At 59.5% G+C, this 25,277-nt stretch overlaps 3 protein-coding genes across 4 annotated transcripts; 1 reads left to right on the top strand and 2 right to left on the bottom strand.

The window, feature by feature from the left end:
- Nucleotides 1–94: 94 nt before the first annotated feature.
- LOC117653429 (brachyurin-like) lies at nucleotides 95–2,596 on the bottom strand. The gene is made up of 7 exons (XM_034399088.1): nucleotides 2,509–2,596; nucleotides 2,000–2,063; nucleotides 1,656–1,818; nucleotides 1,176–1,345; nucleotides 996–1,085; nucleotides 685–824; nucleotides 95–326 (listed from the first exon to the last, which is right to left on the bottom strand). Exons 1-7 carry the CDS (start codon nucleotides 2,572–2,574, stop codon nucleotides 144–146), a joined length of 876 nt encoding a protein of 291 aa, XP_034254979.1. The 5' UTR covers nucleotides 2,575–2,596; the 3' UTR covers nucleotides 95–143.
- Nucleotides 2,597–3,651: 1,055 nt separating this feature from the next.
- On the top strand, nucleotides 3,652–15,072 carry LOC117653824. The gene is made up of 27 exons (XM_034399763.1): nucleotides 3,652–3,984; nucleotides 5,035–5,256; nucleotides 5,563–5,724; nucleotides 5,798–5,913; nucleotides 6,173–6,340; nucleotides 6,508–6,664; nucleotides 7,041–7,219; nucleotides 7,471–7,645; nucleotides 7,719–8,011; nucleotides 8,091–8,217; nucleotides 8,666–8,850; nucleotides 9,099–9,240; nucleotides 9,319–9,437; nucleotides 9,755–9,916; nucleotides 10,009–10,159; nucleotides 10,447–10,620; nucleotides 10,717–10,784; nucleotides 11,082–11,253; nucleotides 11,365–11,474; nucleotides 11,666–11,833; nucleotides 11,974–12,130; nucleotides 12,792–12,986; nucleotides 13,092–13,186; nucleotides 13,269–13,422; nucleotides 13,561–13,853; nucleotides 14,152–14,302; nucleotides 14,500–15,072. Exons 1-27 carry the CDS (start codon nucleotides 3,897–3,899, stop codon nucleotides 14,796–14,798), a joined length of 4,482 nt encoding a protein of 1,493 aa, XP_034255654.1. The 5' UTR covers nucleotides 3,652–3,896; the 3' UTR covers nucleotides 14,799–15,072.
- Nucleotides 15,024–24,741, bottom strand: LOC117653825 (glucose dehydrogenase [FAD, quinone]-like). 2 transcript variants are annotated; one of them, XM_034399764.1, is made up of 11 exons: nucleotides 24,510–24,741; nucleotides 19,288–19,506; nucleotides 18,420–18,719; nucleotides 18,148–18,309; nucleotides 17,801–17,963; nucleotides 17,335–17,508; nucleotides 16,777–16,994; nucleotides 16,525–16,690; nucleotides 16,127–16,237; nucleotides 15,560–15,928; nucleotides 15,024–15,327 (listed from the first exon to the last, which is right to left on the bottom strand). In XM_034399764.1, the coding sequence occupies exons 2-11, from the start codon at nucleotides 19,494–19,496 to the stop codon at nucleotides 15,181–15,183; spliced, it is 2,019 nt and encodes a 672-aa protein (XP_034255655.1). In that variant the 5' UTR covers nucleotides 19,497–19,506; nucleotides 24,510–24,741; the 3' UTR covers nucleotides 15,024–15,180. The 2 variants fall into 2 exon arrangements, with proteins under 2 accessions (XP_034255655.1, XP_034255657.1); XM_034399766.1 differs by having other exon boundaries at nucleotides 19,288–19,501.
- Between the last annotated feature and the right edge of the window lie 536 nt (nucleotides 24,742–25,277).

The raw sequence follows: 25,277 nt of genomic DNA, 5'->3' as shown, positions 1-25,277 counted from the left end.
CGGGGGTGGGGGAGAGGGAGGGGAGGGGGAGGGGAGGGGGAGGGGGAGGGGAGGGGGCTGGTTAAGAGCATACGGCGCGGCGCATCAAAAACTGTTCTGTTCTATAAATACGTCTTTATTTACACAAGTTTCGGGACTACACTCTACTGGTTGAAGGGATAGGGGATGCCGGTGGACTCGGCGATCCAGTCGATGAAGTAGGCCAGGTTGACGAAGCCCACGGGGTAGCCCTCCTCGCAGCTCGCGGTCGCGCCGAAGCTGGTGGCGCCGATCTGCGTGGGGTTGTTCTGCGCGTCGTAGACGACCAGGGGCCCGCCGCTGTCGCCCTGCGGAGACACCGGAAAACCAAAACATGTCAACGTTGGAGGAGCGAGCAAGGCAGCAATGCGTCGGTTCGAAAGAAATTCAAGGAACCGCGCGGTCAGCACTGTAATCCTATTGGTAAGTTTTCTTGCCACTAAAGTGGCGTTCCGTTTTGATTGCCAAAAGTTGGCCTTCTGGGCACCGATTATCATCTGGGAATGCCAAAATTCGGCGTTCCAGGTCGCCGGAGTGCCAAATATTGGCATTCTGTGAGATAAATCCAGGCCCGGAAGGCAAAATTTTGGCTTTCGAAAAACGGAGCGCTCTGGATCGGCAATGAAACTCGCCAATAATGGATTTGCAGTGAAAGGGGACACTCACGTTGCACGAGCTGGTCTTGACCTGGTCGGTGGCCAGGCAGATGAAGGAAGGGTGCTCGGAGCCGTACGCGTCGTAGCAGATGTCGCTGCTCACCACGGGCATGGACGTGAACATGAGGTCGTCGCTGATGATCTTCGGCACTGGAACAGAGAGGACGCCAGGTTAGGAGGGTTCCGCTGTGTACTACCTTGTCTTCTGCATTGTGAGGCGGAGGCGAAGAGGAAGAAAGGAGTCCTGCATCTTCGTGCAGGTTCATGACGTCTTTCTTCTCTGCTTCCGCCTCGGGTTTGCTGTGCGGTTTGCATACTCACGGTCGTGGATCTTGCCAAAACCGGCCACGGTGGGGCTGCTTCCGACGTAGTCGACGCCCTTCGGAGTGAGAGTGACGGTGCCGATGAGGTCTGAAACGGAGAGAGCCGGTTCCGTCAACACCGAGCGGCAACGCGTTCACGCCGGACGGCGAGCAGTGCAACGACACGCCAACCACTCACTGGTGATGGTGACTTCGTTCATGAGCTGGATCAGGCCCAGGTCGTTGATGATGAGCTTGCTGTCGTAGTCGGGGTGGTGCAGCCCCCCGCGCGTCACGTGCACCTCGCGGCCCTCCTGCTTGGCCATCCACATGCTCGTCACGCCCATGAACAGCGCCCAGAAGTTGCCGCTGGGGAGTGACAAGTCATCAAAAGGTTTGTCGGACATTTGGTGGCGGTGGAGCGACGCACAGTGGGCCAGAATACCGGCGCAGGCGGCCAAAACTCTTGACGCGTTTTGGCCTCCAGAGTCGCTAAATGGGACTCGAACCGAGTGTGTGACCCCACCAATGGATTCCGTTGGAGCAATCCAATTGGTGGGGTCACACGTTCCGTTCGAGTCCTGTTTAGCGACTCTGGAGCTCAAAACGCGTCTAGAGTTTTGGCCGCCAGCGCCGGTCTTCTGGCCCGCTGTACGGTACGGTGGAGCGGTGGACCTACCCGTCGACGCAGTGGGCCGCCGTCAGCACCCACTTCTTGTTGATGAGGGAGCCGCCGCAGAAGCCGCTCAAGTCGATGTAGACGCCGACGTAGTACGGGAACTGGCCCGGCGCGGCGACCTGGCCGTTGATGATGCGGAGGCCGTGGCTCTCCTTCTTGGACGCTGCGACCAGACATTCAGTCATTGTTTTGTTTCTCATTCTGTGCAGACTGATTCCGAGAGTGGTTTTCGTCGCTCCGTTTTTCTAACACCTGTACGGAACGCCCCATGAGTGCGACGGAGACAGAGCGACGAAAACGACTCTCGAGATCAGTCCGGTGGTTCAGCGAGGCCTGCTGCTTACGTGCGGGGACGTCCGTGAAGAAGGCCTTCTCCAGCTTGCCCACGGCAGCCTGCACCTCGTCTCCCTGCGTGACGTCATCATGCAACAAGCGGTCTGATTAACAGTGTACCTCGGCAGAGATACCGCGAAACAGCGCAAAGGCGCCAACGGGCATTCTTCTCTCCTAGGCCGGGTCTTAGTGTTATCCTAATCCACGAATCCACGGGAGTTTGCTTGGGGTGCCGTCCGCGTAACGTCGTGCGTGACCACTCTGATAATACTGTTTTGTTTGGGGATTTTAAATTCAGAATTAATGAACGATTCCCCGCGAATATTTGGTACACACACTGTAAATCGTATTCTCGTCACTAGGATTTGTTTTGACAATGAGTAGTCTCAACCCTTTGCTAAGAGAATTATATGCTCTCGAAGAAGTAGCCGTCACTAAAGTTGAAGCAACTTGTTGATCCGTGCGCTGGCTGCAGTCACTGCATTGAAGTCCTTCCTCTGTTTTCGTTTCCGTTACGCACCTCGCCGGCAGCCAGGGCGCAGGCGCAGCCCGCCAGGGCGACGCACAGAAGGACGGCGGTCTTCATGGCGGCGGCGCGGTCGCGGAGGGGCGCCACTGGTCACCGAGACCACGCCGTCGACGCCTTTATAGCCTCGGCCGGCCAATCGGCGGCGCCGGGAGGGGCGCTATCAGCGGGACTAGGACAGTCCCTCAGGACGCGGGATTACGCGCACTGCTGCAGACTGATTCCGAGAGTCGTTTTCGTCGCTCTGTCTCTCTCGCATCCATGGGGCGTCCCGCATAGGTGCGAGAGAGACAGAGCGACGAAAACGACTCTCGGAATCAGTCTGCTGGCAAACTTCTTCCACCTCGCCCATCCCTCCAGCCCTCAAAGTGCGGTGCGTCCAGGATCGGCACCGGGCGGCACCGGCCAAGTAGTTGGGTGACCTAGCCGATCCAAACTGCACTTCATGACCATGGGCTGGAATGTTTTTTGGGTGTTCTGGGGACCCTCCTGAACTTTTTTTTCCACAGAGGCATTTTGATTTCGCGTGCAGAGCCAAGCGACGCCTCCCGGCAATAAGGCTCTATATCTTTTCCGTACCTCTCTAAAAGGCTCTATCTTTTTCGTACGTCTCTAAAAGGCTCTATCTTTTTCGCACGTCTCTAAAATGCTCTATCTTTTTCGTACGCCCAAAAGGTTCTATCTTTTCCGGCAGTCTTTTGAGATATTGAGAGTTAAAGATTTGATTAGTTATCAACCTGATGGTTTATTTCGGTTCATGACGGTATGTGCTTTCACTCTCAACCATCAAAAGGTAGTAAAATCCCAAAACAAGCTAGGCAGTGCTGTGCCCGGAATCACAAACGATCAATCGTGGTCCAGCCTCTCAAGTTCACGTTCCAGACGCGTCGCGTCAGTCAAGAGCGCTTCGGGTTGCCTACCCGCGCGGCGCGGCGGCCAGGCCTTCCCCCTCCGCGCCGAGGTCCGCAGCCCATGGGCTCCTCGTTGCAGGGACCACTGACCAGGCGGAGACCTCACCCCCGACTGCGAGTGCCAATGTCACCGGGCCTTCGGCCTTTCCCCTTTGGCCTTTCGCCAGTCCAGGGGACCCGAGCCGAGGGGATCGCAGGGGCCGAGGGGCCCCGCCTCAGCAGTGAGACGCACGGCGGCGCGGCGGTACGGCGGCGAGGCAAGGAGCCGAGCCCGTACTCTGGTTTCCCGCGAGAGCGGCTTCTGGCTGGACTTGCGGAAGGCATACAGTGTCGTGCAGACTGCAGAGCGGCCTGCAGTGCAGCCTGCAGTTCATTGCACAGTGCAGCCGACGGAGAATTTAGCAGTGCAGCCGACAGAGAATTTAACAGTGCAGCCGACACAGTAGGGCCGGCGACGCGGCGACCGCGACCATGGCCTTCGCCGCCACCCCCGGCGTCTTGGCGGTCTTGGTGTTCATCGGCGCGCTGTGCAGCGTCGCCCCCTCTGCTTCTTCGGCGGGTGAGAGAGCGTCGAAAGGTGGTAAAGGTGTCGCCGAGTGAGTGAGTGAGTGAGTGAGTGAGTGAGTGAGTGAGTGAGTGAGTGAGTGAGTGAGTGAGTGAGTGAGTGAGTGAGTGAGTGAGTGAGTGAGTGAGTGAGTATGTGAGTGAGTGAGTGAGTGAGTGAGTGAGTGAGTGAGTGAGTGAGTGAGTGAGTGAGTGAGTGAGTGAGTGAGTGAGTGAGTGAGTGAGTGAGTGAGTCTGTGTGTGTGTGAGTGTGAGTGTGTGTGTGAGTGTGTGTGTGTGTGTGTGTGTGTGTGACTTAATCGAATAAGCTTACCAATTTTTTCATTCAAAACAATGGACGCGAAGCGATTGTTTGCGCCGCCGAATGTAGAATGGGGAATGGATTCCAGACGCTGTTTATGCCGGGGCGTGACGTCAAACACGCGACGACGCGACGCGAAACCGGTCGGCACGGAGGTGAACACTCGTCCGCACGCGAGCAAGGTCAACGCAATGGATGCGTGCCGCGGCGTGCCGGTGCGTCCCTTCAAGGTGCAGCCGCCTCGATACTCGATAGAGCGATTGAAAGAGTTGCCGTTTGGAAGAATCAGCAACAGGTCGCGGACTTTTTCATGGCCATTTTCACTTCCTTCATGAAATTGTTCCGTGACGTGTTTATGCAAAGTCTGGAATGGAAGTGGAAACGCACCGCACTGACTGTTTTTGTTTACGTTGTTTGTTTTTGCAGCGATGTGCCCGCCGCTGCGGTCCAACACGGTGCAGGTGGACTGCCTGCAGGCCGGCGGGCCCTGCAACTGCACTGACTGTTTTGTTTTTGTTGTTTGTTTTCCCAGCGATGTGCCTGCCGCTGCGGTCCAACACGGTGCAGGTGGACTGCCTGCAGGCCGGCGAGCCCTGCAACTGCACTGACTGTTTTGTTTTTGTTGTTTGTTTTCCCAGCGATGTGCCCGCCGCTGCGGTCCAACACGGTGCAGGTGGACTGCGTGCAGGCCGGCGAGCCCTGCAACTGCACTGACTGTTTTGTTTTTGTTGTTTGTTTTCCCAGCGATGTGCCCGCCGCTGCGGTCCAACACGGTGCAGGTGGACTGCGTGCAGGCCGGCGAGCCCTTCAACTGCACGGAGCAGCCCTCGGCGCCGGGCACGGTGGCCACGTACCGCTGCAAGCCGCTGCACCAGCCCCTGTTCGGCTTCCTGCCCGCGGCCGGCGCCGAGTCGTACTGCCGGCCCAGCGGCGAGTGGAGCGTGCGGCCCTTCCGCTGCGTGCCCAGTGAGCCCCTCCCTTCGCCTCGGACGACAACAGTTCCCACAGTGGGCCAGAAGACCGGCGGAGGCGGTCGAAAAATCCCGGCCGCGTTTTGAGCTCCAGAGTCGCTAAATGGGACTCGAACCGAACGTGTGACCCCACCAATGGATTGCTCTCCGAACGAGGAATCCATTGGTGGGGTCACACGTTCGGTTCGAGTCCTGCTGAGCGACTAGGATTTTTGACCGCCTGCGCCGGTCTTCTGGCCCACTGTGGTTCCGCCGAGCACAACCCGAAGGGCTCCGCGCTGACGCCGTCGTCTGTCCGCAGTCTGCGGCCGCCCCACTGGCAGGCCGACGGCGCTGGTCCGCGACGGCGAGGAGGTGGGCTCGGCCGCGGACTACCCCTGGCACGTCACCATCTACGACGTGGTGCTGGACATGAAGCAGATCTGCGGCGGCTCCCTCGTCACGCCCAAGTACTTCGTGTCTGGTAAGAAGCTAGGGACTGTGTGAGTCGGTGGAGGGGCGGTTAGGATGGTGACGAACGCACGTGTCCGTTGCAGCGGCCCACTGCTTCCACGACAACACCCGCGCCCTGCCCGCCACCCGCTACATGGCGGCCTTCGCCAAGACCAAGAGGAGCGCCACTGCGACCGAGCCCCAGGAGCAGTTCCGACCGGTAAGGCTGCCAGGGCTGACTACGATTCGGGAGTGCCTGGCCCTTGGCCTGACGACTGATTCCGAGAGTCGTTTTCGTCGCTCTGTCTTTCGTGGGGCGTCCCGTATAGGTGCGAGAGAGACAGAGCGACGAAGGCGGCCCTCGGAATCAGTCGACTGGCCTGACCGCCCATTCGATTGGGAGGCCTTGGAGTTCCCTGCTCTTGTGGCTCTTGTCCGCCTCCTCGACGACGTGGCGTCTTAACCCGCTGCCTTTGCAGATGGCCAAGATCCACATGAAGGACTACGGCGCCAAGAAGCTGCACTACGCCAACGACATCGCGCTGGTGGAGCTGGAGAGCGAGGTGGCGGTGACGGCCTGGACGCTGCCCGTGTGCGTGGACTGGTCGCTGGAGCTGCCGGACCTGCGCAACGGCGAGGAGGGCACGGTGCGTTCCCTCGCACTCTGTCTCTCTCGCACGGAGGCCTTTCGAAGGGGTGCGAGAGTGAGACAGCAGACTGAGAGTCGTTTTCGTCGCTCTGTCTCTCTCGCACTCATGCGGCGTCCCGCGGAGTGCGAGAGAGACAGAGCGAGTGATCCGTTCGCGTTGGACAGGTCGTCGGCTTCGGGAACACGGCGTACGAGGCGAGCGAGACGCTGCGCTTCGCCAAGCTGCCCTTCGTGCGCGCGGACGACTGCAAGAAGCTCGTCGACGACCAGCTGGCCATCTTCAACCTGCTGCCCGACAAGTACTGCGTGGGCTTCGTCAACAGTGCGTACACCGCCGAGACGCGGCAAGCCGTTTTGAGTGCCGGAAATGGGCAAGCCTGGCCCAAAAGTACTCCCCAGCTTGTCAAAATTTGGCAGGTGGCCGAAGCGCCAAATATTGGCAAACTAATGTAAATTTTACTGCTAATCCACGGACCAGGTCCACAATTTAAAACGTGAGTAAAAAAAAAAAGCGTGAACCGGGTCCACCCTTAGGTTAGCAGTGTTCAGGTCAAGGCTTGCCAATTTTTGTGCATTCAAAACGGCTGGCCAATTTTGTGACAAGCAAGCTTTCCACCGGACCTGCGGTGTTGTGCAGGACGCGGACACAAAGGCGCCGGGCGCCTTGCAGCCACGCTCACGGCGGTCTCTGCTTGCAGACACCTCGGTGGCGCCGGGCGACAGCGGCGGCGGCATGGCCTTCGCCAACCACGTGGAGCGCGCCTGGTACCTGCGCGGCGTCGTGTCCGTGGGCAGCTCCAAGAAGACCACCTACTCGTACTTCACCAACGTGACGGCCTTCGTGCCCTGGATCTCCGGCATCATCCGCCAGGGCGAGGTGGCCGAATTGAACCACATTTCAATAGAGTGGTTGGAGCTAACGTCAGACAAAGAAGAAAGGAAGGAATACTTCAGGAATATAGCCGCCGGAGGCCTCTGATAGGTCCTTGCAGCCGACAGAGCCCCTGGCGTCCATGTTCTTGAAGCATTGTTCTTCCTCTCTTCTTCTTGTCCAGCTTGAGCTCAACTTCTCTGTCCCATGGTTAAAAACTGACTTGGAGAAAAATTCAACTTGGTTTGTGCCGGCAGCTGAGCGGCCAGCGCTGCGGCGTGGACGTGGCCGAGTCCGGCGTGGTGGACGGCGCCGTGGCCGACCGCCAGGACTTCCCCTGGGAGGTGGACGTGTACTACAAGCAGACCTCGAACCGCGCCTTCGAGCGGCTGTGGTCCGGGGTGCTCATCAAGCCCAACCTCATCATCACGTGTAAGAGTGTTAGCTAGTCGGTGCAGACCCTCTCGGAAGACAGTCCGGCCTCACGCTGTTCTTGTTGCTGCAGCCGTGGTGAACCAGGGCGCGGGCGACCCGCCGCGCATCGTGGACCTGTCGGAGTACCCGGCGTCCTGGTTCCGCGTCGCGTCGCGCCGCAACGCGCAGTCCGCGCTGACGCTGGACGAGAAGGTGGGCAACGTGAGCGAGGTGGTGCGGCTGTTCGCCCCCGAGGACGTGTACGCCAACCAGGGCCTCTTCTACAGCTTCGCCCTGATGGAGCTCAAGCAGCCTCTGAACCTGATGCCGGTGTGCGTGGACTGGACGGGTGGCGCGCAACTGAAGACCAGGCCGTTGGGAACGGTCAGTTTACCAGATGGAATAAATTAGCCATCAGCAAAAAAAAAACAGGACAAAAACTAATGCTATTTTAAACTTGTAGACCTTCTTTGAGACGCCGGCGAACAACACCCGCATGTGGAAGCGATACTCGACTCTCAACGCCAACAACTCCTGTGGCGACAGCAAGTTGTCTTCGTACAGTCACTACTTCTGCGCCGCCCACCAGGGTGAGCTGGTAGGCCGTCGAGGCCGCGGACTTTCCAACAACCCGATGGCACCCCGATTGCACCCCGATTGCACCCCGATAATGATACTCCGATTGTGACACCCCGATGATGATTCCCCGATGACACCCCAACCATGACCCCAACGATGACACCCCGATGATGACACCCCCCGGTGATGACACCCCCATGATGACACCCCCATGATGACACCCCCATGATGACACCCCGATGATGACACCCCGATGATGACACCCCCATGATGACACCCCCATGATGACACCCCCATGATGACACCCCCATGATGACACCCCCATGATGACACCCCCATGATGACACCCCCATGATGACACCCCCATGATGACACCCCCATGATGACACCCCCATGATGACACCCCCATGATGACACCCCATGATGACACCCCGATGATGACACCTTGGCTGCTTCCAGGCGAGGAGCCGCAGCACCGGTCGCGCACCATGCTGGTCAGCGTGGACAACTCGTGGTACCTGCGCGGCGTGTGGTTCGCCACCTCGCAAGAGGAGGACAAGTCCGTGGCCATCTTCACGGACATGGTGGACCCCGGAGTGCTGCGGTGGCTGGACACGACCAAGGACAAGCTGGGCAAGCCCACGGTGAGCAGGGTCTCCCTGCTGGGGAGTCGTCAGCCTGCGAAGTCTCGGATAGGCAACCCGCTGACACGCGCGTGCGGCGGGACGGTCTACCCATTACCATTACCACTACGGGCTAGACCTGGCGCCGCGGCAGGCGCGCTGCGCTGCAGGCTGCATGCCCTCTGTCTCCCTCGCACTCATGGTGCCTCTTGAAGGGGTGCGAGAGAGACAGGACGACAGACTGAAATGACGCACGTTACGTCTTGCAGTGCGGGAACATCAACCTGTGCGAGCAGCTGACGCCGTTCGTGGCGCTGCCGGGCCACATGCCGTGGAACGTGGCGGTGGCGAACCAGCGCGGCCGCGTCGTGGGGTCGGGGCTGCTGGTGCACCCCAACGCCGTGCTCACCGGTGCGTCGCGTTACCCGTCACACTTTGTTTACTCCTCACTCTCGAAAAACAGGGCCTAACGTCTCTGATGCTCCGCAGCTGGCTCCATCCTGAAGGAGGCGACTGGATGGGAGGGCAGGGACGAGTTTCCTGCGGATTACGCCAAGAGAATGACGGTGCTCTTCACGGAGCAGGACGGCACGGCCAGGACCGCGTCGGTGAGTGGAGTGGAGTGGCACACTGCACAGTGGGCCAGAAGACCGCTGCCGGCGGCCAAAATTCTAGACGCGTTGAGCTCCAGAGTCGCTAAATGGGACTCGAACCGAACGTGTGACCCCACATGGATGCTCTTCGAACTAGGAATCCATCGATCGGGTCACACGTTCGGTTCCTGTCCCATTTAGCTACTCTGGAGCTCAAAACACGTCCGGGATTTTGCGCAACTACACCGGTCTTCTGGCCCACTTTACGCTTGCTGGTGTGGGTTCAACTCCCAGCTCAGTCAGTGCGTTCGTTTATTGACTCCTTTTGGCAGGTGCTGCGGGTGAGCGTGCACGAGAACAAGGCCGCAACGGACAACGGCATCTCCGCGGTGCTCCTGGAGCTGGCCCCCGAGGACGCCATCTACTCCACGCCGGTGTGCCTGGACCTGAGCGGCAACGTGCTGCAGCCGCTCGTCCCGGGGCAGGTGGGCATGGTGAGTCACTGCCGCACTGTAGACAGACAGAACACGATGAACCCGGCCAAATTCCCAGCCTGTATACAGTGTACTGACTGTAACCTGTGCAGGTGGAGTCGTGGAGCGAGTGGAAGCCGTCGAACCACAGCATGATCGGCGCGCAGTTCCTGGGCTCGGTGGAGTGCACCAAGAAGGCCGTCTTCCGGGGCGACCCTCAGAGCGGGGTGCTGTTCTGCTCGGAGGGGCAGAAGGGCACCATCGGTAAGGCGCAGTGTTGCCACACAAAAGCAGGAAAAAATTCTCACGATGCACCAGTTTTGAAAGGGTTGCCAACCCCAGCCTGCGTGCTGGGCATTACCCGGGCAGAGCTCTCGAGAAGTTGCCAAGTAGGCAAGAGCTGTGGTTGGCGAAACTTTCGACACTGGTACATCGTTGGTATTTTGACATGCTTTTATGGCAACATTGGTAAGGCAGAGGGCCGGGGAAAAGCAGTGAAACTTGTTAGATTCCCGCGTGACTCTGAACCGCGTCCTGTGGCTGTCGGCTAGGCCCGGTAACGCGCGGCGGCGGCTACCTCGTCAACACGGGCGCGCAGTGGTTCGTGCAGGGCCTGTACGTGGACAGCGTGGCGCTGCGGAGGACCGACCTGATGCTGGCCGTCGACCTCCGCGACACCGACGTCCGCGCCTGGCTACGGAAGAGGATGGACAAGCTGGAGATCCGTGAGTGCTTACATGCTCTGTCTCGTTCGCACTCACAGGGTGTCCCGGAAGGGTGCGAGAGAGACAGACAATGATACACACCGTTCTGTGTCGCAGAGGACCCGGACCGCCTGATCGACGCGGGGCCGAAGAACTGCGAGGGCGGCAAGCCTGCCCTGTCTCAGGTGAGCCTCGCCCGCAAAGTGGGCCAGAGGACCTAAGGAGGCGGACAGATGCTAGACGCGTTTTGAGCCCTAGAGTCGCTACACAAGACTAGAACCGAACGTGTGACCCCATCAATAGATTCCTCGTTCCAAGAGCAATCCATTGGTGGGGTCACACGTTCGGTTCGAGTCCCATTTAGCGACTCTGGGGCTCAAAACGCGTCAGGAATTTTGGCCGCCTCCACCGGTCCTCATGTTGCGCGTTCTCTGTAAATGGCGAGTGATAACCCCCCGCCTCGCCTGTTCCCGTCCTCACAGTGCGGCGTGTTCGAGTCCGTGGACCAGAACCCCCAGGACACCGGCTTCGACATCCTGCACCGCGCGTCCAAGGACCACATGCAGTGGAACGTGAAGGTGCACGTGGACTACGGCGCCGAGGGCTGGGGCGTGCAGGGCGGCGCCGTGGTCAGGCCCAACATGGTGCTCACGTGTGAGTCCCTGAATACGAAGCGCGCCGAACATAACCTTTTTTAATCTTAATCTAAATTTTACCGTCTCCGCGAGCGCGTTTCCTCACCGATACTCATGCTCTGCCCCGCAGCGGGCAGGCGCCTCGTCTCGGGCACGGGGGCCAACGCGCGGCCCATCTCCACCAGTGACTTGATCGTCAGGTACATCTCCGTGGACCTCAGGGACAAGCGCATCGTGGAGGTAGGCGCCGACCTGAAGACTGATTCCGAGAGTCGTCTTCGCCGCTGTCTCTCTCGCAGTCGTGGGGCATCCTGTGTACGAGCGAGAGAGACAGAGCGAAGAGAACAACTCTCAGAATCAGTCTGCAGACCGACCACTTATTGCCGACGGCGATTGTTTTCTTCATTCCTTTGTTTCATGCCGGACCGCAGGTCGATCGTATCCACGTCCGGGCGCGTCCCAACGCCCGCCCGCAGGACTTCGACCTGGCGCTGCTGGTGCTCAAGACCGCCGTGGACCTGACCCCCGTGTGCTTGCCCACAGCCGGGATGCTGGCGGACGGCACGCTGCCGCGGCTCGCGGCTGGCGCCATCGGCTTGGTGAGCGGCGAGCACCGGAAAAATTACCTCAATTATTTTATTTCTGAATTGATTTTCGCGCCCAGAAGCAAATGTTTGGAGGTGTTTCGAGTGGAGACCCATGCAACTGCCACTCGGTCTAACCGCTTCGCTTCTGGCAGGTGGAGGTCGGCAACCAGGACGAGGTGCTGAACCCGCTGGTGCCCGTCCACTACCGCACCGCGGACGAGTGCAAGGGCCTCGTCAACGACTCCAACGCCGTCCAGCAGGCCAACGACGCGTTCTGCGCCGAGACCACGGTCACGAACCTGGATACGGGTAGGTGCTGCCTGACATCGCGGCCAGTAGACTAACTTCCCAGCAGCGAATGAATCTTCGCTCTGTCCCCCTCACGCCGGTATAAGACAAGCCGTGAGTGCAAGCGAAACAGCGCGCGGCGCTGCACCGCTGTCACCGCCACTCCGCGCCTGGTGGGTAGGCAGCCCATCCGGCACGCCGGCGGCCGTACCTAGAGACCCTCCCGTCAGAGATGCGCAAGCCAGCGCTTGGTAGTCCCGTGTAGTCAAAGGCACCCTGAGTCAGGCTAGCGGGCGACCGCCGTATACCTGCTGTGCCGCACCAGATGCTGACCTGCGTAGCCTCGCGCGGGGCGAATTCGGGCTTCCCGCTCCGCATGGGACTACCAGTCGTCTGTGATTGGCTGAGAGGGCCCCCCTTTGCGCATCTCTGACGGGAGGGTCTCTAGCCGTACCCGGACGGAAGGAGAGGCACGCAGTGTGCCAGAAGACCGGTGGAGGCGGCCAAAACCGAACGTGTGACCCCACCAATGGATTGCTCTTCGAACGAGGAATCCATTAGTGGGGTCACGCGTTCGGTTCTAGTCCTGTTTAGTAACTCTGGAGCGTCTAGAGTTTTGGCCGCCGGCGCCTGTCTTCTGGCCCACTGTGCGCCAGGCCGTCAGAAACGAATGGCGTTGCAGGGAACGCCGGCTTCCTGCCGCTGGGCTACGCGCTGTCCGTCAGGACCAACGGCTCCTGGTTCCTCCGCGGCGTGCTGGGCCGCTCCCTGCAGAGCGACGTGCACTCCTTCGCCAGCCTGGACGACGCCGACGCGCTCGAGTGGCTGGCTAGCAAGGTGCGCGCCGACGTCCCGGACGCAGTTAACGACTCGAAAGGTGGGCAGGCCGTGCGCGGCGGGGCACTCGCCGGATCCGTGTGAGTTTAAGCTTTGTTTCGCACGAATTCTAACGACTCTGTTTGAATGGGCTCCACCACCAAAGCCACCACTCCTGCGACGTCGCCGGGCAGGACGACCACCATGAGGCCGAGGACTACGACGCCCAGCTACGGTCCCACCAAGTCGTCGCCGTTCAAGGCAAGCCACAGCACAGCGACACTGTAATTTGACGACTGAGTCAATTTTTGAAACCTCTATATCATTTTTTTCCGGAGTGCAGTGCGGCCAGACCAGCCAGCCTCTGGAATCTCTGAGCGCCAACCAGAGCATGCCGGGCCACATGCCCTGGTCCGTTGGCGTGCTCAAGACCAACGACAAGGGCGTGACCTTCGTGAGCGCGGGGGTGCTGGTGCGGGAGAACATCGTGATCACAGGTGAGCGCCGGACTTGGCGGAGCCCGCTCGCGTCGCAAAAAGTTGCCCCAGCTCACAGATGTATTTGGGCTACTTTTTGCCTATCTTTCTGTCTACACTGTCCTCAACCATGATGACGTCGTGGTCCTCGTGTTGCAGAGGGCGTCACGATGACGGTGCCCCAGGGCCGCTGGAACTACACGGCGGACGTGCGGCCCGTGGAGCTGGCCAGGCTGCGCGTGGTGTGGGTGGCGCCGTCGGGCAAGCGGACGCGCAGCGAGGTGGCCGCCCTCCACGTGCATGAGCGCGACCGCGGCCCCACCACCGACCAGGCGTACGACGTGGCCGTGCTCGTGCTCAAGACCCCCATCAAGAACAGCGTCCTCGCCTGCCTCGACCTGGCCGGCGAGGTGCCCACCCTGCCTCCCATCGCCACGGGGGACGTCGGCGTGGTGAGTGCGGCTGGCCGTGGAGGCCGTGGTGGTCGTGGAGGCCGTGGCGGTCGTGGAGGCCGTGGCGGTCGTGGAGGCCGTGGCGGTCCTGAAGGCCGTGGCGGTCGTGGAGGCCGTGGCGGTCGTGGAGGCCGTGGCGGTCGTGGAGGCTGCTGACCAATTTTGAGAGTGGTTTTCGTCCCTCAGTATCACTCGCACTTGCATCCAAGGGTGCGCTCAATGAGAGCAATAGGTACAGAGCGATGAAAACGACTCTCGAAATCAGTCTGCTGCTGACGGGCCGCTCGCTCTGCTGCAGGTGGAGACGTGGCGCGGGGACTTCTTCGCGGACCGGCGCCTGCTGCTGGCGCTGGCCGCCATCGCCGTGGACGACTGCCGCGCCAGGCTGGCGGGCACCTCGGACGAGCAGACCATCACGGACGACAGGTTCTGCACCGCGAGGGTCACCGGTACGTCTTTCAGTGTAAACGCGCCGCGTGGAGCGACTCCCGGCTGCGTTCTGGCATTCTGGTTCCTGCAGACTGATTCAGAGAGTCGTTCTCGTATCTCTGTCTCTCTCGCACTCGTGGGGCGTCCTGTATGGGTGCGAGAGTGACAGAGCGACGAAAGCGACTCTCGGAATGAATCCGCCGTTCGCGCTTTGCAGACGAGGTGTGGGACGGCGCCCCCTTCATGGTGCGCTGGCGCGGCGCCTGGTTCCTGCGCGGCGTGCAGTCCGTCTCCGTGCCGGAGGGCGGGCCGCACCTCGTCACCGACCTCCGCGACGACAGCGTCAGGGACTGGCTGCGCGAGAGGATACCCCCCCTCATCGACACCTCGGAGAGACTCCCCAGCACCCCCCAGAGGCCCGCCGCCACTTCGCAGAGACCCGTCACTACTTCCCAGAGGCCCAGGCCGCCAGTGGTCCGTCCCACGGGCTCGATGACGGCTCCTGTTTGGGAATGACAATGAGACAGACGATTCCTCCCCAACGCACTACGGACTGTTGTGCGAGTGTGGGCTAGCCCTCGGTGTGTCCTCCCTGCGACTGGATACATAATGAATGGTCCTGGCGTCAAACAGATTTCCTAACGAGTTATCCATTCGCATAACTTCTGAAAAGCCAGCTTGCCCACGGCCTGCTCTATTCACAGTCCATATCGCAAGACTATTTTAAAAGATAACTCGAGCCACTTTGGTCTAAGTTTATTTCATAATAAAATAGAAACGTTTTCCTTTCCTATCTGCATCACAATTCACAATTCGTTACACTTTATTCCTAATCTATGTACATCATCACAGCCAAGGTTGCGTCACGTGGTCACGTGTTCTACCCGATTCATTCTCATCACAGCTCCTCCGCGCGTTCGTTGGCGCGCCGCGACGTCCGCGTCGGCCGCCCCTCCGGACACTGGCCGGATCTGTTGTCGGAGACGCACTGCGTCGCCTTGGCCGCGCGCGCCGGCCGGTCGCCGAGCTCGCCGAGCAGAACGACCTGTTGACAGCAACGTCGGTAACGTCGGACCAAAAGACTCCGCTATCTTGAAACGAACCGGAGAATGTTTTTCTTCATTGCGTCTAAACCCTTACTGAAGTCAGCTTATTAGACCCCTAAGCTTCAACGGGTCAGAAGCCACGTGTGAAAAACCACTCCGCCAATTCGGTTCAAAATGGTGCAGTTGGGACAACCCTTGCGTTTCTCTAACAGATCCTAGGACTCTACTCACCTCCGGCTGCAGAGCGTCCTCCTTGATGAGGTCGGCGGCCTTCTCGGCCACCATGATGGTGGGGGCGTTGGTGTTGCCGCTCGGCACGGTCGGCATGACGGAGGCGTCCACGACGCGCAGCCCGCGCACGCCGCGCACCCGCAGCCGCTCGTCCACCACGGCCTGGGCGTCGTCCGGCCGGCCCATGCGGCACGTGCCCACCGGGTGGTAGATGGTCATGGTGTACTGCCGCGCCTGGCACGCCACGTACTCGTCGGACAGGATGTCCAGGTGGCTGCAGGCCGGGAACTTGCGCGGGTTCAGCGTCACGTTGAGCGCCTGCATGGTCTTCGTCTCCAGCAGGCGGCGGCAGAACTTCTCGCCCTCGACCTGCGCCAAGGAGTTGGGTCGTGAACAAAACAAGTGACCCAGTAAGGGGAAGGGCGTCCGCATCAGATCACACCTCTCTTGGGAACTTAAGGTAAGGTCACTGAGGGATCCAAAGAGTGGCATATTTTGGGCCACGTGGTTTGTGCCCCCTGAGAACCCTTAGACCCCTTAGACCAGGGGCAGAAAGGACATACTCACGAGCAAGTCGACGTCCCGCTGCGTGCTGAGGTAGTTGGGCTGGATCACGGGGGGGTCCAGCATGCTGGCGCTGCGCAGGCGGATGTGTCCGCGCGACTCGGGTCGCAGGATCTGTCGACGACGACGTCATGAGAAAATGACAGTTCGCGGCGACAGCCGGTGGAGGCGGCCAAAATTCTAGATGCGTTTTGAGCTCCAGAGTCGCTAAATGAGACTCGAACCGAACGAGTGACCCCACCAATGGATTGCTATCCGAACAAGGAATCCATTGGCGGGGTCACACGTTCGGTTAAGTGGCTCTGGAGCTCAAACCGCGTCAAGTATTTTGGCTGCCTCCACTGTTCTTTTGGCCCACTGTGCACTGGTGACAAGCGCGACGACGACGGCAATGGCCTGACCTGGGGGACGCAGGAGTAGGTGTCCTGGAAGGCGACGGGCCGGTACATGGTCTCGAACACCTCCGGCGTGAGCCCCATGGCCCTGGCGTGGATCGCGCCGGCGTCCGTCGCGTCGGAGGCACTGGCCAGGAACAGCTGCAGGTCCGGGTAGGCGGGGTCAGAGAACCTGCGTCGCGACAAGGAGAGTATCCGCGTGAAAAACACGAACCGAAAAGGAAACTCTACCGCCAGAGGAAGCTAAGGATAACGGACTTGCTGGCAATGAAGCCCATGACCTCGCCGAACGTCCACCCGAAGGACGGCCCGCCCAGGCCGTACGTCAGGCCGTAGGCGCTCTCGAAGGAGGCGATCTCCAGCGCCGCGGAGGTCTTCCCCGGCACCCCCACCAAGTACGCCGTCCCGGCCGCGCCGACGTGGTCCTGGAGGTTCTCGCCGACGCCGGGTAGGTCCACCACCACCGGGACGCCCACCTGTCCGAAACAGTCGGCAAACGTAAGGACAGTGCACTCTCATTCCAGGAACGTGACATCACGTTGAAACGAACGTGACAAAGTGTCACGTTCGTTTGAGCATTGTGTCACGTTCGTTTGAGCATTGTGTCACGTTCGTTTGAATGTGAACGAGCTGATTTTCGGCCAATTCACACCCAAACGAATGTGACACAATGCTCAAACGAACGTGACAGTTTGTCACGTTCGTTTCAACGTGATGTCACGTTCCTGGAATGAGAGTGTGTAGGGCCACTCCGCGGATTCGATCGCATCCCCCCCACACACACACACCAGTACGCACGCACACCCTCTCACACACCTGTTTCAAGTGCTCGGCCGGGCCGATGCCGGACACCATGAGGAGCTGCGGGGACTGCACCGCGCCGGCGGACAGGATCACCTCGCGCGCGGCGAGCACGCGGTGCACCTGGCCGTGCTTGACGAACTCCACGCCTGTGGCCTGCACGACGTCGTCCTCTCGCTCTGTCAGCACCTGCGCGCCACATTCAAAATGATTTGAGGTTCATTGAGAGTGCGAATGACGCGTGAGGCGAAGCGTTGCACGGTGGGCCAGTAGACCGGCGGACAAAACTCTAGGCGTCGCTAAACAGGACTCGAACCGAGCATGTGACCCCACCAATGGATTCCTAGTTCGGAGAGCAATCCAATGGTGGGGGTCACACGTTCAGTTTGAGTCCCATTTAGCGACTCTGGAGCTCAAAACGCGCCTAGAATTTTGGCCGCCTCCATCGGTTTTCTGGCCCACTGCGTTGGCGCGGACGTGCCTTGAGGACCGTGGAGTCCATGGTGATGTGCAGGTTGGGTCGCTTCGCAGCGGGCCGCAGGAAGGCCTTGGCGGTGCTGCAGCGCAGGCCTTCCCTCAGCGTGCCGTGGGACTTCATGAAGCCGAACTGGCTCTCGCCGTTCACGTCCTCGTTGGTGGGGACGCTAACAGAAGAAAAAGGGTTTATGAGCCTGGCCATGCAGACTGATTCCGAGGGTCTCTTTCGTCGCTCTGTCTCTCTCGCACCTACACGGGACACCCCGCGAGTGCGAGAGAGACAGAGCGCCGAAAACGACTCTCGCAATCAGTCTGATAATTGGTGGTGCTGGTGCGCCGAAACCGACGTACCCAAGCTCCCTGCCGGCGGCCAGGAAGTCCTCGGTGATGCCGGCGTAGTGCTTGTAGTGCTCCACGGTGAGCGGGCCGCCCACGCCGTGGTACGGCGAGTCCTGGAGCTCGGGGATCCTCATGTCCTCGCTCTTCTTGAAGTAGGGCAGCACGTCGTCGTACCTGCGACAGTGCAGGGGCAGGCCGTCAGTGACGGAGCTCCGAGCAGGCGGCCGGGGCGTCCGCTTCCTCAAGGTCATCAAGGTGCACTGCAGTGTGGCGCCCAGCCTCACCCCCATCCGGACAGCCCCATGTCGCGCCAGCCGTCGTAGTCGCGCCGGTTGCCGCGGATGTAGAGCATGCCGTTGATGGCGCTGGAGCCGCCCAGCAGCTTGCCGCGCGGCCACTGCGACCGGCAGCCATGGAGGGCGCCGCAGCTGCCGGCCTGCGGCTCCGTCTCGAAGGCCCAGTCCTCGGCGGCGCCGTAGCCCGGGCCCGACATGGTGATGAAGGCCGCGGGCACCTCGCTGCGGAGGCTCTCCCCGCCGCCCGCCTCCACCAGCAGCACGGACACCGAGGCATTCTCCGACAGCCTGCGGGCAAAACCAGGGAAAAGTGGAGCGGTGCAATGCATCCTTTGTGGTCCAGGCGCGGATCCGGAATTTTCCGAAGACTGGGATGAAGTAGTATATTTTGCCTGCTTACAGGGGCACAGTAGTGCTTGTTGCCTACCATCCAGGCGACCTATTCAGTACCTAAGGGGAGGGGATTTACCCCCAGTACCCCCCTTAATCGACGCCTCACAGTGGGGCAGAAGACCGGTGGAGGCAACCAAAATTCTAGACGCGCCTTGAGCTCTAGAGTCGCTAAATCGGACTCGAACCGACCGTGTGACCCCACCAATGGATTCCTCGTTCGAAGAGCAATCCATTGATGGGGTCACACGTTCGGTTCGAGTCCCATTGATCTCCGAACGAGGAATCGATTGGTGTGGTCGCACGCTCGGTTCCAGTCCTGTTTAGCGACTCTGGAGCTCAAAACGCGTCCAGAATTTTGGCCGCCTTCAACGGTCTTCTGGCCTACTGTGCGCCTGCAGTGGTCACCAGTCCGCCAGTTGGATGCAGAGCGACAGCGACACCCAAGTCCCCCCACTCCACCCACCTGTTGGCCAGCACGCTGCCGGCCGAGCCCGACCCCACCACGATGTAGTCGTAGACGTCGCGCAGGTCGAGCCCCGCGGCCTGGACGTCCTGCGGCCGCTCATGCTGCACCACGAGGTCGGGCCGCAGCCAGGGGATGAGCAGCGTGTTGAAGGAGACGAAGGCCACGATGAACCACCGCAGCAGCAGGGTCTGCAGCCAGCCCAGCATCTTCGCTCACCTGGAGTCACGAGGGAAACACATCAGCCTTTTGCCTCACTGCTTCGAGACACACGCCAGAGGAAAAGGAGAGAGACACTGCATCGCAAGCAGAGCGTCGTCACTATGCACGTTGTTTCATTTTGTGTGCCGAGAAACTTAGCTGCAGCTCGCCCCCCACCTTTCCTTTCGCTGAACTCGCGCCTCACCGGCCGAGCCGGCGGGCAATCTTTCCCGGCCGCGAATGGCCGCCAAGCTGGAAGCGCGAATGGGCGAAGCCTGCGCAAGGCAAGGCCGGCCAAGGCCGAGGACGTTGCCAAGGTCACGGTCGGCCCAAACCGGTGTGGCCATCAGGAAGCTCCAAACCAGCCTCAAATTAAGGGAGCCGCGAGCCCGTGCCACCATCATCACGTGGCCGGACGACGCCCGGGCGGGTAGGCAGCCCGACCGCGGCCACACACGTGCCCCGTGCCTCCATCATCACGTGGCCGGACGACGCCCGGGCGGGTAGGCAGCCCGAACGCGGCCACACACGTGCCCCCCCCCCCAGGGAACATAAAAAAGTCGCCGTGACGTCAATGGATAAATGTTAAATTGACATCATTGTATTGCCGACGGTCAAAGTCGGGGTTTCTTGACGGCAAGTGCATGCCCAATTATATCCATCTAACAAAAATGATGTGAACTTTGACTCATAAGACCTAGTCCAATCCGGGTCATGAGAGGTCACTGACAATTGATGCAGAGCGCAGTGGCGTAGGCAAGAGGGTGACGGGGGAGTGGGTGTCACGGTGGGGTCAGCCCCCCCCCCCCGCCTTTTGGGCACTAGGTAGCCGCCGAGAAGGTAGGCAAATTCCCCCTCTAAGTAGGCAAAACGTATGGCCTGACACGGGGGAGGGTCAAAATTTCTGCGCACGCCACTGCCAGAGCCTGACTATTTTTTTTTTCGATTTTAGCTCACGTGACATCAACATGACCTTTTTCTGTTCCCTGGGTGGCGGCATGTCTCGCCCGCCTCGCTAGCCGACTCGGACTTGGCGGGCTTGGCGGCGTGACGACATGGAGAGTATTCTCATTCCCCGCGGTGACAGACGGTCGCTGCACGCGATGCCTGCGATGGCGATGCCGCGCGAGGCTCGTCGGCCGCCGCGTTCCCGCCGATCACCGCGGCATTGACTCGTTCCCTCGCTCGGCCCGCGCGGCCGGACGTAGGACAAGCAGTCGTTTTCGTCGCTCTGTCTCTCTCGCACCGACACGGAGCGCCCGTAAGTGCGAAAGGGACAGAGCGACGAAAACGACTCTCGGAATCGGTCTGCAGACCACACGCGGTATCGTCGATGGACTCCCCGTAGGCATGCGTGGCTCTACCCGGCGGCTAGGCGGCGGCGACAGCAGCGGCCCTAATAATGGCAATGGAGCGCTCCAAATAACGAATAATCTGTCGGCTGCTTGTTTTAATTTTAATGATAAACGGTCCCGAGTCCGGCCTGATAATGACCCGCGCCAGCCTAGAGCACCATGCGGCACAGCACTGCGGAGCACTGCAGACAGGGAGGTGGAGGTCATTCATTTGGTTCATTCAGCTGGCCGTCGGCCGCGAAAGTCTCAAACTTGTTGCAGTTTCACAAACAAAGAATCTGAAGAAAACTCCCACGATGCATGATCGTGGCAATTGAAAGGTTTTCTCACTCGAGCAAAGTTATTGCCATCCTCATAACAGCACAAAATAATGCCCTCACTTGAAGACGATGAGTTTCGAGATTCTGCATTTTGCATATTTTTTTTGCGCGGTGATGGCTTTGCCGCAAACTGGGCGCGCGTCCCGCCGGGAAAAAAATGGCAATGAAGCCATATAATTGAGATGCAAATCGTTTAGCGAGACAGACGGGGCGCCGTGAGGCCGTCTCTGTGTCACAACGCGCAGCGCGCAGCGCGCACGGAGAAGACGAGTGTTAAGGGCGTACGGGTGGCAAAAAAAATTTTTTGGCATTTGATAGTGCTGGGTGTGTTCTCTAATCCTGCCGAGCGGTTTTTCCCTGCGACGCATAGTTTAAGCGTGGCGATGCTTACAAGTTCGAAAATTTAGCGTTTTTAGCCCTTTTCGGAAAAGTATCCCGGGAGAACCAATGGAAGAAGCTCAATAAAATTTTGCACCCAGGTTAATGAAGGTTGTAGGTATGTTGCGAAGAATTTTCACGGCGATCGGGTTCAAGGGAAAGCTCCTGGAACGCCTTGAAAAAGGTCATTTTTCCAAAGTGCGCAGCGACAAAAGTGCAAGAGTGAGGAGGTTGAAAAACCTTTACCACACAGCCAGGACCTTCCTCTATTGATTGCAAAAAGTTTCGTGTCGCTAGAACAAACGGTTTATCCAGGAGGTTTTTCCGAAAGGCGGCTAGTTTTGCAGGTCCTTCAACAGGAGAGAGAGACAAGCGATGTCTTGTCTTTCTCGCGCCGAGTTGTTTCCGAAGCAGCCCCCGCTGCAGGTAGCCGGGCGAGGCCCTCGCCGGGGAACAATGCGAGCCCCAGACCCTTGCCGCCGCGCGCCGTCTGGGACCGGACTGCAGCCAGTGCGGAGCCATCTCCAACTTTTGCAAAACGGATGGTCGAAGCTTCGGTCAAAATTGTCGCAGGACTATTTTTCAAAGTACCATTGGAACCGCGATTTTGCGAGGAGACCATTTCTGTCCGATTAGACGCTGAAAAACGGGCCGTTCAAAAAATTTCTGTTTGGGGTTGAGGGGCAATAAATCCTCCTGTCACCATCCTCGCTTCGGTGCGACGAGCCGCCGGCAGTGAATGAGGCCCTCGACACAATAAGACAGGGGGCGACTACCTGGCCTAGTCCAGAGAGTCAAATTTCTAACGCGTCGCTTGACATGTTTGCAACGATGACCAATGCACGCGGGACAAAATTCTGGATCTATTCATGCAAAATTTGAATTCGAGCGATCATTTTGACGAAGCAGGACAAACTGCATTTCACACCTACACTGAAATGTGAACCGTTTCGTGACAAGCATTTTGGTAGCGTTGTCAAAAATTGTCATTTTACTATGAACACGGACTTAGAAAAATTCCAGCCGATTGGCCGGACAAGCAAAACTGCTCGGCTGCTCATCGGAGCCCAGCTCCGGAGGCGAGGTGCCGTTGCCCCTCCCCGGTCGGGGGGCAATAAAAGCTATTGTGCTAGTGTTGGCGTGGCCCTGCCTGACCTGGCTGCAGTCTGGCGACGCCTGACGGGGCCAACGCTTATTCGGAAAAGCCTTCTCGAAATGGACCGCTACCCTTACGTCCTTAAGCCGCGCCCTGATTGGCCGGACCGCTTCCCCCACCACCGCCGCCTCCATCCGCCGTTTTCTTCTCAAGGTTTTAAGATAGCGGGCAGGACGATCGCAGGAACGTCACAGACAGACAATTACAAAAACAAACTGACCCCGATCGCGAGGCGAGTTCGACAACACGAAGAAAATGTTCAAATCAGGAAGGTTTCCCGCGCGAGCCTGTGTGTGTACCTGGAGAGCCCTTGGCCCGTCAATGCGAGGCAGCTGCTGCCAAAACACTGGCAGCTGATTAGATAATCGGAAACCTCGGAGAAGTGCTGACCCGAGTCTTATGGGCAAGGCAAGTACGGCGTGGCACGGCACTGCAGGGCAAGGCAGGGCGCGGCAGGGCACGGCAGTAACCCAGATAACGCCGGCATATCCGCGTCCAGCGCAGAGCCAGCCCAGCCTCTGAGCACCGCAGGCCGTCTGGTCGCTCTGTCTCTCTCGCACTCAAGGAGCGTGCCGCACGGGTGCGAGAGAGAGAGAGAGAGAGAGAGAGAGAGAGAGAGAGAGAGAGAGAGAGAGAGAGAGAGAGAGAGAGAGAGAGAGAGAGAGAGAGAGAGAGAGAGAGAGAGTGACGCACCGTTCGGAAGCGGTCGGACCGCTGCGTGCCCGTTGCAGCGCTGCTCGCACGCCGCTTCGCGCGACAACCGCCGCAACTGTTACGGCACGCACAAAGCGGCGAGCATCACGCGGCGCGTGCGAAAACGCGGCGAAAACGCGCCGACGGGCTGCCAGCGCTACCCCGCGCGGCAAGGGCCTTAAACGCCAATCATCTTTAGCTCTGATTTGGCGCGGAAACGGCGCGCACGGCGTTGACAACGTCTTTCTTTCCTTTTCCTGTTTTCCAGTGTGACGAGCTCCTAAACACCAATAATCTTTGGCACTGATTCAGCACAGAGGCTATATCAAGTTAAGGAAATTCACAGTTCACAATTCACAGTTCACAGATAGGGTGAGGGGTGAGGCGGGGAGCTGTGAATTGTGAATACTCCCCGCCTCACTTCTCACCCTATCTGTGAACTGTGAATTGTGAATTGTGAATTGTGAACTGTGAATTTCCTTAACTTGATATAGCCAGAAACGGCAACGCGAGCACGGCGTTGACAAGGTCTTTCTTTACTTTCCCCGAATGACGAAGGCTTGGCACTGATTGAACTCAGAAATGGCGAGCACGGCGTGACAGCGTCTTTTCGGCGTGATTTCCAGTTTGACTTCTTTGGCACTGATTGAGCACACAAACGGCGAGCTCGGTGTTGACATGGTCTTCCCTTAGGGACCCTAAACACAATTATAATTTTTGACACTGATTGGGCACAGAAACGGTAAGCTCGCTGCTTTGACAGCGTCTGTCTTTCTTTTCCCGGTGTGACAGGGACCCTAAAGCCCACAATCTTTGGCACTGGTTTGGCACAGAAACGGAGTTGGCAGCGTCTTCTTTCTTTCTTTCCTGGAAACAGTGACGCACGAGACGGTGGTGATCGGACATGTCACTGAGGCGGCGGTGACCAGATCTAAAACGAAGAGGTCAGCCAAAGGTGCCGAGGAGGAGCTGCCCGAGCAGGGTGATCATGATCAGGACACTGACACCAACTGCAAAAGGCTCAGCCGGCCACTTTCGTAATCTCGGTTTTCGACCGGGTCTGCCTGAACACGATTCTGGGCGTTGTGAACAGATAAGAAATCCGAGTGCCTCACTCACTTGGCCTCGCGGTGCTGACGGGGGGCCGTGTCGGCTGTGGTGCCTAAATGACCTGGATGACGACCACGACGACGACCTCGACCACGACGACAACGGCGACGACGTCTCGCCGTACTCGCTGGCGGGCGATGGGGGCGGTACGCGGACTACAACGCGGACCACAGCGCGGACCCGGCAAGAACACTACTGGCACAGCGTACGGCGCGCCGCCAAGCCGCCAAGCCGCCAAGCCGCGACGGCCCGGCAGTGGCCAGCGGCATCGCGATCGCGCTGCGGCCCGGCCGCCCCCGCCACGCCCCGCCGCGTCCAGCCACCACGCCCCGCCACGCCCCACCACGCCCCGCCACGCCCCGCCGCACCCCGCCGCGCCCTGTCACCGTCGCAGTGCGGCCGGGCTGAGGACCTGTGACTGCGCTGGAACAACTTTACTTGAACAGAATCGGCTGGCTTGTGCTGACGCATAGAGCTTGAGAACTGACCTCACAGCAGGATTTGGATCTGGTCTCCCGGCGGCGGCTGGTTCATGTACTGTACTGTGCTGTACTGTACACTGCTAGCACTAGTAGCTCACTAGCACATACTTTTACCAAAAAACATGACGGGGAATGTGTGTTTAAATCTAATGGCGACTGTGTGATCGCTTGACGCGCAACCGACAGCAATCAATCAGGTGCGCGGCGCCGATTACAATCGCACGATTGGCAATCAGCAGGGCGGCGCGGGGCGAGGCAAAAAGCGGAGCGGCCGCGAGGAAAGAGCTTCCGGGCG

The sequence above is a fragment of the Thrips palmi genome, unplaced genomic scaffold, assembly GCF_012932325.1.
Source record: "Thrips palmi isolate BJ-2018 unplaced genomic scaffold, TpBJ-2018v1 HiC_scaffold_8, whole genome shotgun sequence".
NCBI classification, from domain to species: Eukaryota; Metazoa; Arthropoda; class Insecta; order Thysanoptera; family Thripidae; genus Thrips; species Thrips palmi.
The sequence above is the reverse complement of the archived record's forward strand: the minus strand, read 5'-3'. Positions and strand labels throughout refer to the sequence as shown.